The 16,228-nt window shown below is 30.1% G+C and overlaps 2 protein-coding genes across 8 annotated transcripts; one reads left to right on the top strand and one right to left on the bottom strand.

The window, feature by feature from the left end:
* The first annotated feature begins 3,181 nt into the window (after nucleotides 1-3,181).
* On the top strand, nucleotides 3,182-9,322 carry LOC108324055 (homeobox-leucine zipper protein MERISTEM L1). 2 transcript variants are annotated; one of them, XM_052874335.1, is made up of 13 exons: nucleotides 3,182-3,385; nucleotides 3,475-3,718; nucleotides 4,200-4,463; nucleotides 4,578-4,695; nucleotides 5,962-6,144; nucleotides 6,238-6,687; nucleotides 6,950-7,051; nucleotides 7,157-7,357; nucleotides 7,465-7,639; nucleotides 7,798-8,066; nucleotides 8,186-8,281; nucleotides 8,379-8,771; nucleotides 8,923-9,322. In XM_052874335.1, exons 3-12 carry the CDS (start codon nucleotides 4,231-4,233, stop codon nucleotides 8,748-8,750), a joined length of 2,199 nt encoding a protein of 732 aa, XP_052730295.1. In that variant the 5' UTR covers nucleotides 3,182-3,385; nucleotides 3,475-3,718; nucleotides 4,200-4,230; the 3' UTR covers nucleotides 8,751-8,771; nucleotides 8,923-9,322. The 2 variants fall into 2 exon arrangements, with proteins under 2 accessions (XP_052730295.1, XP_017412341.2); XM_017556852.2 differs by having other exon boundaries at nucleotides 3,182-3,718.
* An 823-nt stretch (nucleotides 9,323-10,145) lies between these two features.
* LOC108325659 (uncharacterized) lies at nucleotides 10,146-12,778 on the bottom strand. 6 transcript variants are annotated; one of them, XR_008247609.1, is made up of 6 exons: nucleotides 12,237-12,777; nucleotides 11,952-12,003; nucleotides 11,527-11,639; nucleotides 10,923-11,003; nucleotides 10,731-10,824; nucleotides 10,146-10,327 (listed from the first exon to the last, which is right to left on the bottom strand). XR_008247609.1 is itself a non-coding variant. In XM_052874336.1 (5 exons), exons 2-5 carry the CDS (start codon nucleotides 11,562-11,564, stop codon nucleotides 10,244-10,246), a joined length of 264 nt encoding a protein of 87 aa, XP_052730296.1. In that variant the 5' UTR covers nucleotides 11,565-11,639; nucleotides 11,952-12,774; the 3' UTR covers nucleotides 10,146-10,243. The 6 variants fall into 6 exon arrangements, 1 of the variants encoding a protein (XP_052730296.1); XR_008247608.1 differs by having other exon boundaries at nucleotides 11,952-12,014; XR_008247610.1 differs by having other exon boundaries at nucleotides 10,146-10,281; nucleotides 11,952-12,778.
* Nucleotides 12,779-16,228: the final 3,450 nt, after the last annotated feature.

Raw genomic sequence — 16,228 nt, forward strand, 5'->3', positions numbered from 1 at the left:
AAGTTATATGATTAATATTAAATAACATTAAAATGATAAAAATTACTGGTCCTTTTAAATTAATTACCACATTCTTTTATTGATTATAGAATTTCGTATTTCTTAACCTGTAAATACAATAAGTAAGATGACAAAATAATAAGGAAGATAAAAAAATAAAATAATAATCATATAACTTAATATATATATATATTCCAATGTTTTTGAAACTCTAAATTTTAGGTACATTAACAAAAGTTATACATATAAAATACAATTAACTTTTTTATTTTATATTTATCTTGTACTCTAGAGAAAAAAAAAGATGAGAAGCTCACAAAGAAGTAAATATCCTAAGTCCTGATTATCCACTTAAATAGTTTATATATGAGTGATAAAATTCTTCCTGTTAAACAATTTGAGATTTTGTAAATAAAAATATATAAAAAACTTTATCAAAATCCACTAACTAATTTTCAATACTAGTCAATTAATAATAAAAAAGATTAATTTCATGTCAGAAAATACAATTGTTCTTTTCCTATCATACCAAAATTGTAGTTATGTATATATAGTTTTGTATACTTTACTTATAAATCTATATTTATAGGTCATGACAAACGTGTTTAAACTATATATATATATATATATATATATATATATATATATATATATATATATATATATATATATATATATATATATATATATGTATATATATATATATATATATATATATATATATATATATATATATATATCAACAAAGAAATAGTATAAATGATAAATGTTGATTGTTTTATTTAAAATATACCAAAAACACACTGTATCCCTTTAAAAATAATATATTTATGAAAATGAACCTGAACACTTTTTTATTTTATTTCATATTCAATATTGTTCTATCTCCATCTTAATATATTTTTGTGCTGCAATTTATCTTCCAATAACACTTTTATGAGTACCTCTTATTGTGATTTTTATTAATCCTTCTCAATAAATATGCTTTATTTGTAAAAATAAGTATAAATATTAACTAGAATTTAAACAAATAAGTTAATAGATATAAAGGGAGAAATATGTACTAATATAACAAATCTCTGTGCATAAAATAATAAAAGTAACAAAAACTTCAAATGATGTTCCCTTGGTGTATGAAGAATTGAGTTACTTAATAATACTTTATTTTCAAACAAGACACGTAGAAAGTAAGGTGTATAATGCAACTAAAAAACATGAGAGATAATTTAGGTTATAAAAAAACTATAGATATGGTATAGTTTATTACTGTACACTATATATTTATTATTATATATTATTATTATAAGTATATATTGAAGGAAATTTATAACATATATACTATGGATTATACTCTCTTATAGATTAAATGCAAACCCTCACCCTCCTGGCTTTGTAGGTACACGGTTTTAAGTTAATTTGTTTCACTTCTAAATAAATCTCTTGTATATATTTGAAAAATATAATAAATAAACGTCGAGATGTTATACAGACAATCTCAACAAACTAAACAATGCTAAGAAATTTGAATTTCAAAATAAATAATCATCATTTCAACCATTATCTTATTTAGTAAGTAATTTTTTTTGACTTAATACCTATTTTTCTCATTATTTTTTGTTGTTAGTTTTGTTTAAGGTCATCAACTTTTTTTTTAACATTTAAAGTGATTCTAATTTTTATAATTTTTATTTAATTTGGTCATTTTTTCTAACGACATTTAAGTTCAGGTGGTCAACCACTACTAAATAAGGTGTAAGTCTTTTGATATATGTTAAGAATTTAGACGCTATTAAAAAAAATATTAAATTAAACAAAAATTATAAAAATTGAGATCATAGAAAAACACACGGAGATTAGTTGGCATTTGAGCTGAAGTTCTTTTACTCATATTTTGAAATATTAAATAAAATGAAAAATCAAAATTTACTTTTTTTATAAATTAAAGTTAATTTATCTATAAATTAATTTATAGAGGTCTAATTTTAAAAAAAGGTTATTTTATTTTATGTATAAGTTGTTTATATAGAAATGAATTTATTTTTTACATATTTTTTTTAAAAGATTCAAGAACAGGTCCAATTGAGTCTCTGAACGTTCTCAACAGTCTTTAATTTTGTACTTTTTATTTGATATTCAACTAATACATATAAATTATCATTATCTTGTAAACATATAAATTCATATCATGTTTCTGGAACTTTCTTTACTATAATTCCTGCAAAATTATATTCATATTATACAGAAATTTAAAATAAATATTTACATAATAAAACTACATTAAATAATGATTTTCCACCATTAAACGTTAAATTAAATATTTTTTATTATAAAAAACTGCTGTATTAGTTATTAAATAAAGATAATTCAGAGCTAATTAAGTTCATCAGTTTTGACTTTTTCATGCATTACAAATAATCTGACTATATATATATAAAACGTTTTTTTATAAGTATAAGATTTAAACCTCTTCACAGAACGACCATCGGTACTTGCACAATAAACCCCACCTCCCAATGCCAACGCAGTCTTGTGCATGAAGAGTATGAGCACATACATGATTAAAAATATATTTGAACGCACTTGTATCATTATTTCTAAAAGAAATAGAACAATAAATTTAATTTATGTAAAAATTAATTTACAAAAGGATTATGTGTAATTTTTAAAAATTTTACTTTTTTAATATATATACATTATTTTTAATATTATATTATATTTGATTATTTATTAAAAAACTTGTTTGAAAATGACTAAAAAACAAACATTGAGTTTCCATCATACAAACAAAAGTTATGAACCAAACTCTCCTCTCTCTCTCTCTCAAAATAATGCATTTATGTTCTTTGTCACTCCCATTAATGCAGTTACACCAGCTCAATCCTCTCATCAATAACTTCCAACCCTCTTTTCTTTCTCTTCTTCTCCTTAGTCATCACCATTTACCACCCATAACTATTTTTGTATTTTTCTTTATTTAATCATTTCATTATATATTTTTTTTCTTTGCCCCACCTCTTGGTTCCTCCTATAGAAACCTACTCTTAAACGTTCTCTTCTTTAATCTCCATCCACGAGTTTCTTTGAAGTGATCCAATGATACTGTTTCTTAGATATATGCATTTTTTTACTCTTTTTTTTTTGTAACTTATATTACTATCTCAGCTTTCTTGTATTTAAGTCTTGTCTTGGTAACTTCATACTTATCTCAGCTTTCTTCTATATGTCCACACCTTATCTCAGTTAAATCAGATTGTTTAAGTTTCATTTTTGTTTTTCCTTTTCGTGTAGCCATTGTTAACCTTTCACACCATGTCAACTCTTTTTCGACTTTGTCGGTTCTGAATTCTCGTTTACATCTGTCAAGAAAGTAATGCATTCTCTGCACGTAAGAGAGAGCATTATAGTTTAGCAAAACCAAAGTTCATCAATGTTCACTTTGTAACTTTATTAACTCTGTTCATGGTTTTGGCACAGATACAGACAGTTTTGAAACCATCTTTTTTTCTCTCTCCTCCTTCTTGCCAGCCACAGTTTTAGCAGAACCTCTGGGTCAACTTAAATCATCACTAAATACCAAGACTTATAAAAGGAGGAGGAAGAGAGAACAAAACTTCATTGCAGAGAGAACGAGAGAGAGACTTGGATCGGTATAGGTTTGAAAAGTGTTGTGGTTTGAAAAGAAAATCTCTATCCTTCCCCTAAGGTTGATCAAAATCAGGTGAGTTCTCCTCTCTCTAATTTCTTACTTTCTTTTTCTTCATAAAACACATCCATCAAGTACATCACTGTACCAGCATTAAACAAACATTCTCATACTATTTATATAAAATTTGTGGTAGATCCCTTTAATTTCTTATTTCTGTTGTACAGCACTATTCCATACCTTTACTTTTATCCACTATAGTTGTTGTTACCAAAGCTGTTTTTGGACCTCAATTCTGTAAAACAAATCCTAAAAACAACAGTCTTTTTGGTTTTTTACTGAGAAAGGATTTTGCCAAACCACTCTTTTAATTTATTTAACTATTTTTGGTCATCCCCAATATCCCTTTTGAATGTGAGAATAAGACTGCATGCTGTGCTTGTTTTTTATTGCTAAAACAAAACAAAAAAAAGAATTTTTGGTATTACCACCCTTTTTTTTATTAATGTGTAACACATGTTGAGTTTTCACTTTCACTTTCTGTCTTGGCATGCAGATTCAAGAATAAGAGGTGAAGGACTTAAGCAATGTATCAGTACAACACCAACTCTTGGAATTCTCAACAACAACAACAACAGTCTATACTAGAAAAGCCTCCACAAAGGACATTCTTGGAGAATGAATTGGGAAGGAACATAGATGGTGAATCTTCTAGTAATGAAAGGAGAGTTCCTTCTTCCTCTGACCGAGATCCCAACAAACAAAGTGGAAAAAAGCGTTACCATCGACACACGCATGAACAGATCATGGAGATGGAATGGTAAGGTTCAACTTTTTTTTTTTTTTTTATCTAATTAATAAAATATTTAATGCTTGGTTTGGTTATAATTAAATATTATTTATTTAGTAATGTTTTGAAATGTGGTATTGTCAGTTTCTTTAAGGAGTGTCCTCACCCAGATGACAGACAAAGGAGAGAGCTGAGCAGAGAGCTGGGATTGGATATCTTGCAGGTCAAGTTCTGGTTCCAAAACAAGCGTACCCAAGTGAAGGTAAAGGAGAAAGGAGAAAGCTGTAAAGTTTTAAATATTATTTGTGTTATTTAGAGTTTATATTGATTTAACAAATGTTACAACATTCAAATAATCATAAATTTCATTTTTTTTATAATTATTGTATCTTTATAATATATGTTAAATAAATATAAATGTGTATTTTTTTTCAATAAATAAATAAATAATATTAAATGAATGTAATATATATATATATATATATATATATATATATATATATATATATATGTGTGTGTGTGTGAGAGAGAGACATATCATTTCACTGTTATTTACAATTCACCTTTACATATTTTTTTACTCTGAATTATAAATTATTATTATTATTTTTTCTCATTCCCTTCTTTTTTGCAAGTTTATTTTCTTCTCATTTGTTTTCTTTTTCGACATATCAATAACCTATATCTTCTAAAAAATATTACTTTAATTAATTTTTTATCTTACCCTGCCACTCTTTAAAAATGTTACTATAGCTATTGTTAAATTAAAAAGAAAAACTTACCAGAAAATTCATTTTAGTAAAATACTGTTATTTTTTTATATGTTTTTTTGTGCGTCCAAAGTTTCTAATTTTCCAATTAAAAACAATATTTCAACAAAACAAAACTATTATTTTTAACCAAGTATTAATATTAATTTTCAATAAGAAAAACATAAACCACTCTTGCATTCCTATATAGTAAAAAAAATGTAAGCATCCAGTCCAGAAATCAGAACAGTTACCTCAAATATTTAGACAACTCAGATTTTATCTTTCAAACATTAATTGTAAATATTTATATAAGGAAAATGATACTTTGATATCCATAAATTTTTTATATTTATATGATATTATTTTTTTATTTTTTTTGTTTTTTTTTAAAATACAAAAGTTCATTTATTTATAATTATTTTATCTTATGTTACTTATCAAATAGATGTAAAAACCTATTACCTTCTTTTACTTTTTCTTAAGATCACGTTACAATTTTTTTTTAAGAGAGGAAGGAAAAAAAATAAAAAGGTTAACATAGACTGCCCATTATATTCACCTCATAAACCCTTCTTTTATCACATTATAACATGCAAATTCCTTTTTCTCTTTCCCTCTTTTATTCTCTACATTTCTATTCTGTCTCACCAGTATTAATGGTTCTCAGTACCATTTCTACACTGAAAATAAAAGCATCTAAGTAGACTTGTTTGTCTTAAATATATATACATGTTATGCCATTATGATGTGCTGATATTCCCTTATCATGTATACAGTCTCAACATGATCGCCACGAGAACAATCTTTTAAAGGCTGAGAATGACAAGCTTCGTGCAGAGAACACCAGGTACAAGGAGGCACTAAGTCATGCTTCTTGCCCTAATTGTGGAGGCCTCAGTGGAGAAATGTCCTTTGACGAGCAACAGCTGAGGACTGAGAATATGCGATTGAGAGAAGAGGTAAATCACTTTGACCATTAAATCATATAAATTTCACTGTTCAAACCTTAGTGTACTTTTGTTTTCATTTTTTTTCTTACTTTTGTATTTCAGATTGAAAAGATGTCAGCAATGATACCAAGATTTGCTGTAAAACCTGGGAGTTTATATCATAACATGTCATCTCAAAACCAGATGATTCCTCCTCCGTCCCTTGATCAGGGTGTTGGAAACTATGGAGCACATACAGTTATCATAGGGGAAATGCTTGGTGCCAATAATGAACCCCTTGGGGCACTCCCAATTGCTAATGATTTTGAGAAAGACATCGTTATGGAGATTGGTAGCGTAGCAATGAAGGAATTCACAAACCTCGCCGAGGCTGGAAACCCTTTGTGGCTCCCTGGAAGCTGTGGCTGTGAGATTCTGAACCAGGATGAATATCTGAGATCTTTCCCTAAGGGAATAGGTCCAACACCCTTAGACGTTAAAATTGAAGCTTCAAGGCAGTCCGCAGTGGTAATCATGGATTACAATAAACTCGTTGAGATCTTTATGGATGTGGTGAGTATTAATACTCTTCCAACTATGTGTTACATGATTACCAGTAAAACTATCTATAGCTTCTGATTTGATTTTCCAAACTCCTTATCTCTTATTAGGATTTACTTTATATCTCTCGATTTTAACCTTGTATTCATCACCTTATTCATTATGTTTTCCATTTATAAGTTCGTTTTCATTTTTCTTTCATTGAAGGTGAGACATCATTGTAATACATTTAAACTGGTTGATTGACATTGAAACTGTTGATAATGATTTTCAGAATCAATGGGCAAACATGTTTTGCGGTATCATTTCAAGGGCGGCGATACATCAAGTTCTGGAAGTTGGCCAAACAGAAATCTTGGACGGAGCCTGTCAAGTGGTAAGCAAAGTTTAATTTATTATAAATCCGCCTTAATTCCCTTCCATTTTATCCACTTTGTCACCTCTCTGGAGCATTGATGAATTTCATTTGTTGTTGGTTCAGATGTCAGCTGAGTTCCAAGTCCCTTCACCGCTTGTTCCTGTTCGTGATGACTATTTTGTGAGGTTCTGTAAGAGAAAAAATTTAGAATCATGGACTATTGTTGATTTTTCCATGGATCAGCTGCGACCCGGTTCATTCACAAAAAGCCGAAGACGACCCTCTGGTTGCCTAATCACAGAATTGCCAAATGGTTACTCAAAGGTTAATTACATTGATATCTATTAACTTCTACAGTGTTTACTTACATTACTTTCCCATGGAGAAAACTTTGTTGTAAACAATAACTACTTTTCAATTTTTTTCTTTAGATTGTTTGGATTGAACATATAGAACTGGAAGATAATGAAGTGCATGATCTTTACAAAAGCTATGTTAATTCTGGCCTCGCCTTTGGAGCTAAACGCTGGGTGGCATCCTTGGATAGACAATGCGAACGTCTTGCAAGTTCAATGGCCACGAACATACCCCATAAGAGCATTGGTGGTATATATATAGATATATGTCTCATGATCTTTCTTCATTTTTTCTTTTATTTGTTCATTAAATTTTAAGATTGTGTAAACGGGTTAGGCACACTCCATTGCAAAAATAGGTGACTTAATTAGTTTGACTTGGAATATTTACTATGTTTATGTATACAGTGCTAACAAATTCTGGAGGACGAAGAAGTATGATGAGGCTGGCCGAAAGAATGATGTTGAGCTTTTGTACTGCTGTTGGTGCATCTACTGCAAATGCTTGGACACTAATAACAGATGCCAGTGAAGATGTAAGGGTCATGACCAGAAAAAGTGTGGATGATCCAGGAAGACCTTCCGGCATTGTGCTCAGTGCTTCAACTTCTTTGTGGCTCCCCATTCCTTCAAGGACAGTTTTTGATTTTCTGCGATCTGAAAACTCAAGAAATCAGGTGATGTATAAAAACTCATCGGTTACAAGTTACATTACATATATCTCTATTCACAATACAGTATTTATCTATTTTTACTAAAATTTCTGAGAACAAGTGCAAACATGTTGAATTTGCAGTGGGACATTCTCTCTAACGGAGGACAAGTGGAAGAATTGGCACACATTGCCAATGGTCATGATACTGGCAACTGTGTCTCCTTGCTTCGAGTCAACGTAAGTTATTATAGTTTAGCATGCGCACTTCATAGTTTACACATCTCGTTATAGTTGTAAGTAACCTAGCATGCTGTTTGGTGAATGCAAATTGTAGACTCCGAATTTCGGCCAAAGCAATATGACTATGCTTCAAGAGACGTGCACTGATGCCACAGGCTCGTTTGTTGTGTATGCTCCTGTTGATTTAATTTCCATGAATGCTGTGTTGAGAGGTGGAAATCCTGATTGTGTTGCCCTGCTGCCCTCGGGCTTTGCTGTTCTTCCTGATGGGCCTGAACCGATGAACAACGAAGGACCCATTCGTGAGGTTGGATCTGGAGGTTGCCTTCTAACAGTGGCATTTCAGATATTGGTTGATTCTGTTCCAACTTCAAAACTCTCTGCTACTTCAGTGACCACTGTTAGCAGTTTAATCAAGTGCATAGTTGAGCGGATCCAAGCCGTAGTATGCAGTGGCGGCACTTAGGTGCCGTCGTGCCCTCAAATAGTAAGCAAATTGATGACTGAAAATTTACATGTTGATATTCATTTGTTCCAGGTTTAATTAACGTATTCACTTTTAGTAACGAATCTAAAGAAGTTATATAGATAGAAACTATTTCAGTCATTAATTTTGAGTTTTCTTGTACGACATGCAGATGTAACAGATAGAGAAAGATGATAGACGAATAAGGAAGGTGGTCCCAACTTTATAGTGTTCGGAAGAAGGGAAACAAGTAAATTAACGCATCTTAGAGAACCCTATCTTCTTTTGCGCAGCTAGTGACTGATGGGCATTGACTTCCCCAAATGAAAGTAGTTCCGTATGGTTTATAGATGTAATAAATAAGTCTGGATTTCTCTTTATCTGTCTTAATTTTCGGGCAGAACTTTTATTGTTGTGCTATAAACTTGGATGGTTTTGTTAAGTTTTTTCCATTGTTTGACTTCTAAACTTTCTTCATGTTCCTTATCTCCATTTGATGTGTTGGGAAGAACTTACCTAAACCTATACTGTTTGTATAACTTTTTCCTGTTAAAAGACTAATTATGTATGCCTTTACTGTGTTTAAGTTCAAACCCAAAACTATTTGGTATAATTGTTCCTTGGGGTTATGGTTTCGTGCAGAAACTCTTTTGAACTATTTTGACTATATTTGCTTATGTAGGTTATATATGGGATTAGTCTTAATGCTCAAGTGATTTTATTCACTGTTTGAAAAGCCTTAAATTGCCATTTTTTTGTTAGGAGCTAATGGTTGTCATAATTCAATTCGTTAATAGTTATTTAGTAATTATCTTGTTTAGAAAATCTTCTTCCGTTTTCAAGAAAACTTATGTACTCATCATATTTATAAATTCTTTTTACACTACTACAAAAAAGTGTATAGATAGCGCTTTTTTTTGTCATAGATAACGCTTTTTAAGCGCTATCTATGACTGCGCTATCTATTAATAGATAGCAATAGATAGCGCTTATAAAAAAAGCGCTATCTATTGTTGTCTGACAATAGCGCTTATTTAAGCAAGCGCTATCTATTGTCAGACAGTAATAGATAGCGCTTATTTAAATAAACGCTATCTATTGGTCAATTTTTTTAAAAAAAAATTAATAATTTTTCAATAAAATATTTCAAAAAATAAAAAAAAATCAAAAGAAAATATAAAATATTAGTTTTATTATGTACAAACCTGTGCTATTTATTGGTTTATTATTTACAAAAAAAATATAAAATATTAAGAAAAATATGACAGACAAAAATATAAAAAAGAATGTTCATTACTATGAATAAAAATTATTATACAATAATATTTTTAAATATAATCGTTAAGTCATCCCGTATGTGTCATAACATGACATTGTTTTATAAGATAATATATACAACGATAACATATATATCCTATTAGTACTATAAGAATGTATATCATCATAACATAACCTATAAGCATGTACTAATTACATGTAACACCAATCTTCCCTCACTTCAATAATGTGATTGTCACGACATTGTTGACATCTGCAATTAGAAAAATACTGCGTTGACATCTGCAATTAGAAAAATACTGCAAGAAATAAAAGTAATATAAAATTAGTTAAGTAAGCTATATGAGTTGCTGTAGTAATTTTGTTTTATCTGAACCAAAGACATGATGTAGGACATGCCAAAGAATATTCAGTAAGCTAATATGCCATGCTGGTACAGATTCATACGTTTAACATTAAAAGTGCAGAGAATGAAGTTATTTGTTTACTCTTCCAAGAACATTATGACAGTTTACTCATCCACACAATTTCACAGACATTTAATCGTCTAATGGCCTGCAAGACCAATGCACATAAATAGATGGAAAGACTAATTATAAATGACAGATGTTTACCTAGACAACATCCTACAGTTCTTTCCAGGGAATTTGAAACTAGAGCACATAATACATTCGGGTAAGGATAGCTATAATTTAAAAATACCTGATCTGGAATGAGAACACCAAAAGATTTCGAGATGGATTTGGTGATATCTGAAATCAAAGGATACTTCAAGTAGCCAAGACCATCGGACTTTCTATCAGTTTGAACCCATGCAAGGTGTGAAAATACAATGATAACATTATAAGTTGTTAATAACATTATATTTTAAAAGTTAAGATCCAAACATTATACCTTGCCTCATTTAGCACTGCTAACACTCGCTTCTGAAGTGTCAGTACTTCACCAGGTTCCTTTTTACTATAGCCTCCACACCTAAACATTGTCATAGTTCAGACTTAGATGTGGTTGAATGCTAAAACGAACAACATAATACGCTTCCATATATAAATTCAGTATTCTTGCCTCAATTTCAAATCATTAATCATTCAATCCCCCAATACAGGACAGGGTAAGAAATTCTATATCAGACATTGTCAAAATAATAATTACTGGAAATACAAAAACTTCTAGGACAGGTCAAATAAATTATATTTTACCAGGTTGATGATAAGCATTTATGTTATTATATATATATATATATATATATATATATATATATATATATATATATATATATATATATATATATATATATATATATATATATATTAAAAACGGGTGTTACAGCAAAACATTATAAGTTGTTAATAACATAAAAAAGCAAAAAAAAGTGGTTTCATCCCCTATATATATTATAGGGAAGTAGTCATGTATGGCACAAAAGTGTAGTAGATAATAGCGGCATAGTCAGGCTCTTGAGAGTAAAGAAAAAAAATGATAGCTTTAGAATGCATACTTGACAAGCAATTAAAACTCAAGTCAGTTGCACCTCATCAACTTAAGAGACTACATACAGTAGTGAAGCAGAGTTGTTTCTGTCACATCAAGTAGAGGCTTTATTACATCTTCCTACAATCAACATGAAAACAACAGAGAAAAGTCACTTCCCCAGTGTTGATATTAGAACAAATATAGTTAATTATAAATTTAGACATGCTACTGCACTATAGCATTTGCTCTTCTTTCATGTGGAGGATACCTGTAGTAAGCAAGCAACAAATCAATAATTAAGCCATCAGATCTAAATTTTTTATGCAATTTGTTTTAGAAGAATTAGAATTGACATGGGTACAATGAGGTATTAAGTTGTTCTGTAAGACACAGTAAAATATCTATAATCTCCATCATCCAAAGTTAAAAATAGTTAGTTTATGAGTGCACCTTCTCTGGGAACTTCTCACGGTTCATTGATGCTTCAAATAGTCTCCAAAATCTGTGTAAAATCTTCCCACAGCAGAACATCACAAGTATTAGACGCCCGAAAAACTTAACTAGTGACAATATACCAAACTTTCTTTATCAAATGCTACCTAAACCCTAGGGTTTTTTTAACATACAAGACAAATCAGCAGTACCAAAAGAAGAAACAGAGAAAATATAAATAACCAACTTGATATTCGATGATAATTCGAGAAAACAAAGAAAGAATTTGAAGAATCACATAACCTAGCAGGAGCAGCGCAGAGAAAGAGCTTAGAGCATTCCAATTCGAACAATATGTGTGCATCCTCAGTCTGGTGGACATAAACCTTCTTCTTTGTGGCCATAAAAAAGTGGTCGCCGGATGAATTGAACTTGACCAGAGTAACTTCCTTGTCGAGGCGCAAGCAGCAGTTGCGGTAGCCGCGGACGAGGTTGACGACGGCGAGGCATCTGTCACGAGCAACGGTGAGGGCGCGCTCACCGGACGGGTGCAGGGCGAGGTTGTTGATAGCGGCGTTGCGGTGGACGGAAAGCGTGGTAAGATGGACGAAGCCATCCGTGTCAAAAATGGCGAGGGAGCCAGCGGCGTCGACGAAGATGAGGTTGGGGAAAGGGGAGATTGGGAGGGGCGTAGAAGGAGAGGGTGGTCACACAAGCAGAGTGTTAGTGAATGGAAAATAGAGAAGAAAAGGGAAGAACGAGCCTTCGAAAATCATGCCCTCGACCCCCGAATTCTCTCTCGCCAATTTCTTTGTGCTTCTCGACAAAACTCTAAGAAAGAAGTAAAAAAATAAAGAAAAAAGAAATAAGGATAGAAAATATAACCAATATTGTTCCCAGCCGGTCTCGAAGCCACATTCACTGCACCCACCTTAAGAAAACTGAAAACATTTTTTTTAAAAAGCATTATCTATTGTGTTGGAATAGACCGCGCTTGTTTAAGAAAACGCTATCTATTAGTCTATTTTAAATTATAAATAAAAAAATTAATATTAATTATTTATAGATAGCGCTTTTTGAAAAAAGCGCTATCTATTGTCATATGTATAGATAGCGCTTTTTTAAATAAGCGCTATCTATCTTTCCGCACATTCATAGATAGCGCTTATTAAAAAAAACGCTATCTATTTAGCGCTATCTATGATCAATTCTGTAGTAGTGTTATTTTAAATTTTGAAGTTTTAAATAATATTTATTTAAAAATTACTTTTAAATATATTCACTTTAACAATTTCTTTTATCTTAAAGTATAATCAAAACAAATTTTACCGTAAAATATTAGTACTAGTCTTTCAAGAAAATAAATTTAGTTAAGTTATACCGTAAAGTATAAATTTAAATAAATTAATCTCTTTAAAAAATAATTTTAATTCTATAATTTGAAATAAAATAGAAATTTATAAAATAAAATTTAATATAATTATTTAGCTGTTAGTATTTTTCATACCAATCACTCTATTTTACTCACTTGATTTTTGAAAAATCAACTAAATCACTAAGAATGGATTAGAGAGATTTACTCATAACATCGTAATACTTTTAACACTTTATTAATATAAATAGTGAATACTTAAAATATCTATATTTAGCAAAAAATATTATTGGAGGTATCTATATTGTATCTGTTGTGAATTTTACTCACAATCTTCTTTTCATATAGATCCCACGCAATTTAACAAATTGGGTGATGTTTTCTTATATTACAAAATTTCAATGGTACCTCTTTCATTCCAATGTAACAAAATATATAAATCGACCAAGTAAGACAACAATAAGAATACAATTGAATGAACTTGTTTTCTTTTCATTTTTTTCAAATTAAGACTGTTACTATGGGCTTATGGTCGACCGATGGTACCTCCCAGGCAAATGAACTAAGCGGGCAAACAGTTAACCGCTCGGTAAAATTAGGCTCATAAGCCGACCGGACGGTAAAGACGCAGAAGAGTTTGCCGACCGATGATACCTCGCAGGTCAGTGAACCGATCGGTAAAAAGAGCCGTTAAGATAATCAATAGTAATAACTGTCGGAGAATTAATGAAAATAATGGTCATTTATTGACAATTAGTATTATCATTCATTGTTGGTTAATGAGTCAGACTTAACGGTAAGCTCATTATAATTTATAAATATTTGTCTGGTAAAAGGGACAGGTAACTTTTAACTTGGACTGAACTTGAATTCTGATAACTAAATCTTGATTACAAGATTACTACGCGAAGTCACTGACTTGAGCGTCGGAGTGTCTTTTGCAGGCACCCTCCCCCGCAGCTTGGACAAGGAGAAGAGAGAAGACAGCACAACTGGACATTGGAGCAGACAACTTTGAATGTTTTGGATTAGGGTTCTAAATCCTTCCGAAACAAAGACTATTTAGTACTTTTTTTTAATTATCATGCAGAACTACAATGGCTTATAACTCCGACAGAGTATTTGTATAATATTTTTATTTAAATTCTTACGCTGCAAACAAGCAAAGAATATTAAGGATGAAATGGTTGATAGCATTGAGAAACAGAGAGGAAAAATAGTTTAAAAAGTGATATTTAAGTAAATAGTGTGGGATAATATAGTTGATTGTAAAGTGAAAGTATATCATTTAAAACAAAAGATACACTGTTAGGAAACAGATCTATTGTTACAAATGAGAAGATTTTGAAAGTACTTATCTTTTGGAAACCAATTATCTTGCGAACCGCATGTAGATATAGTAAATTAAACTTTTTGTTTCACATTTCTCAAAAAATATCTTTTATATACAGAAAGCAAATTTATCTAATATTTAAAAAGATTTAATATTTATATTAGTAAATGTACTCCATGGCCCAATCAGTTAAAAATATTTTATAGATTGATTGGTTAAACAACATGCATCGAGAAATCAGTCTTAAACAATTAAGATTGATGATGATTAACTTAAGTAAAAACGTGATCATTAACCATTAGATCGTAATTAGATTGATGTTAATTGAAAAAATATTTTAAAAAATATGTAATAGATTGATTGGTCGAACAACATGCATCGAGAAATCAGTCTTAAACAATAATTAAGATTGATAATGATTAACTTAAGTAAAAACATGATCATTACATGTTGGATTGTAATTACATAGGTGCTAATTGAAAAAGCATTTTAAAATCTATAAATACATGTTGAAGATAATGAAATAACTTAGTCACATTAATTACAAATTACAAATTTATTGTTGAGATTAACAAATCTTTCCCGACACCAAAATGTCTTTTGCAAATAATTTTTGACCAAGAGCAAAATAAAAAATGAGCACCGAACAAATACAAAACTTAAAAAAGTCTTGTAATTTCGATCCCACAAATCGAAAAAAATAATAAGTACATTCTATATAACGCTGGATTTTAGTTTAAAGTGATTGTTTAGCCAAAAATAATCACAATTCAAATGATATTCAATTTTAGCAAGATGTAGTTACTTAACATATGGTATTAGTCAAGAGAGATTGGAGTCTAAAAGTTACTTGGGTTGTTTTTACAATAATAGTTTACATAATAAAACTTGATTTGTTGATAAAGAATTAAGTATAGTGTTAATTAATTAAGAGAAAACCAGTATAACACTTCTTATGTACCTGCCGCTCGCTGTTATGATTAATGATGGAAATAGTTTGTAGCAAACAAAGCTACCTAGCAGCTTCTTCTTCTTCGTATTTCGACTCAATCAAATGTTTGCACAATTATTACATATGATGCCTGCAGTCCAAAGATAGGAACATGTCCACTGTATATGAAATTAAATTCACCATACAGAGGAACAGGTCCTCTGTATATTTTTAATAGATATGAGAGTAATACCAAAAACATGCTAAAGCTTGGGCATTCTTCAATAACACTGTTGATGAAGGACAGGTTTGCATGTGTCTCAATGCTCATAGAAGAAAAGAAATAAAGTTAGTTTTAATGCGCCAAATAAGAATCTATAGTTGTACATTTCACATTAATTTCATAAAATGATCAGAGCAATACCAAACTTATTTTTTCAGTTAATTTATCATATCATTCATTATCATATTAATCATTTATATTTAGTTTCATGAAATAATACCCCTTACAAAAGAAATTTATCAAAATTTTAAATTAATTAAAAAAAATTAAATATATAATATATAAATAAATATAAATCTTCCCTTACAGAGATATTATAAGATTAAACTTAAAGTCTTTCTCTTGAAATTTCAAATTATGTAAGGATTTTTCATCT

This window comes from Vigna angularis, chromosome 3 (genome assembly GCF_016808095.1).
Source record: "Vigna angularis cultivar LongXiaoDou No.4 chromosome 3, ASM1680809v1, whole genome shotgun sequence".
Taxonomy (NCBI): Eukaryota; Viridiplantae; Streptophyta; class Magnoliopsida; order Fabales; family Fabaceae; genus Vigna; species Vigna angularis.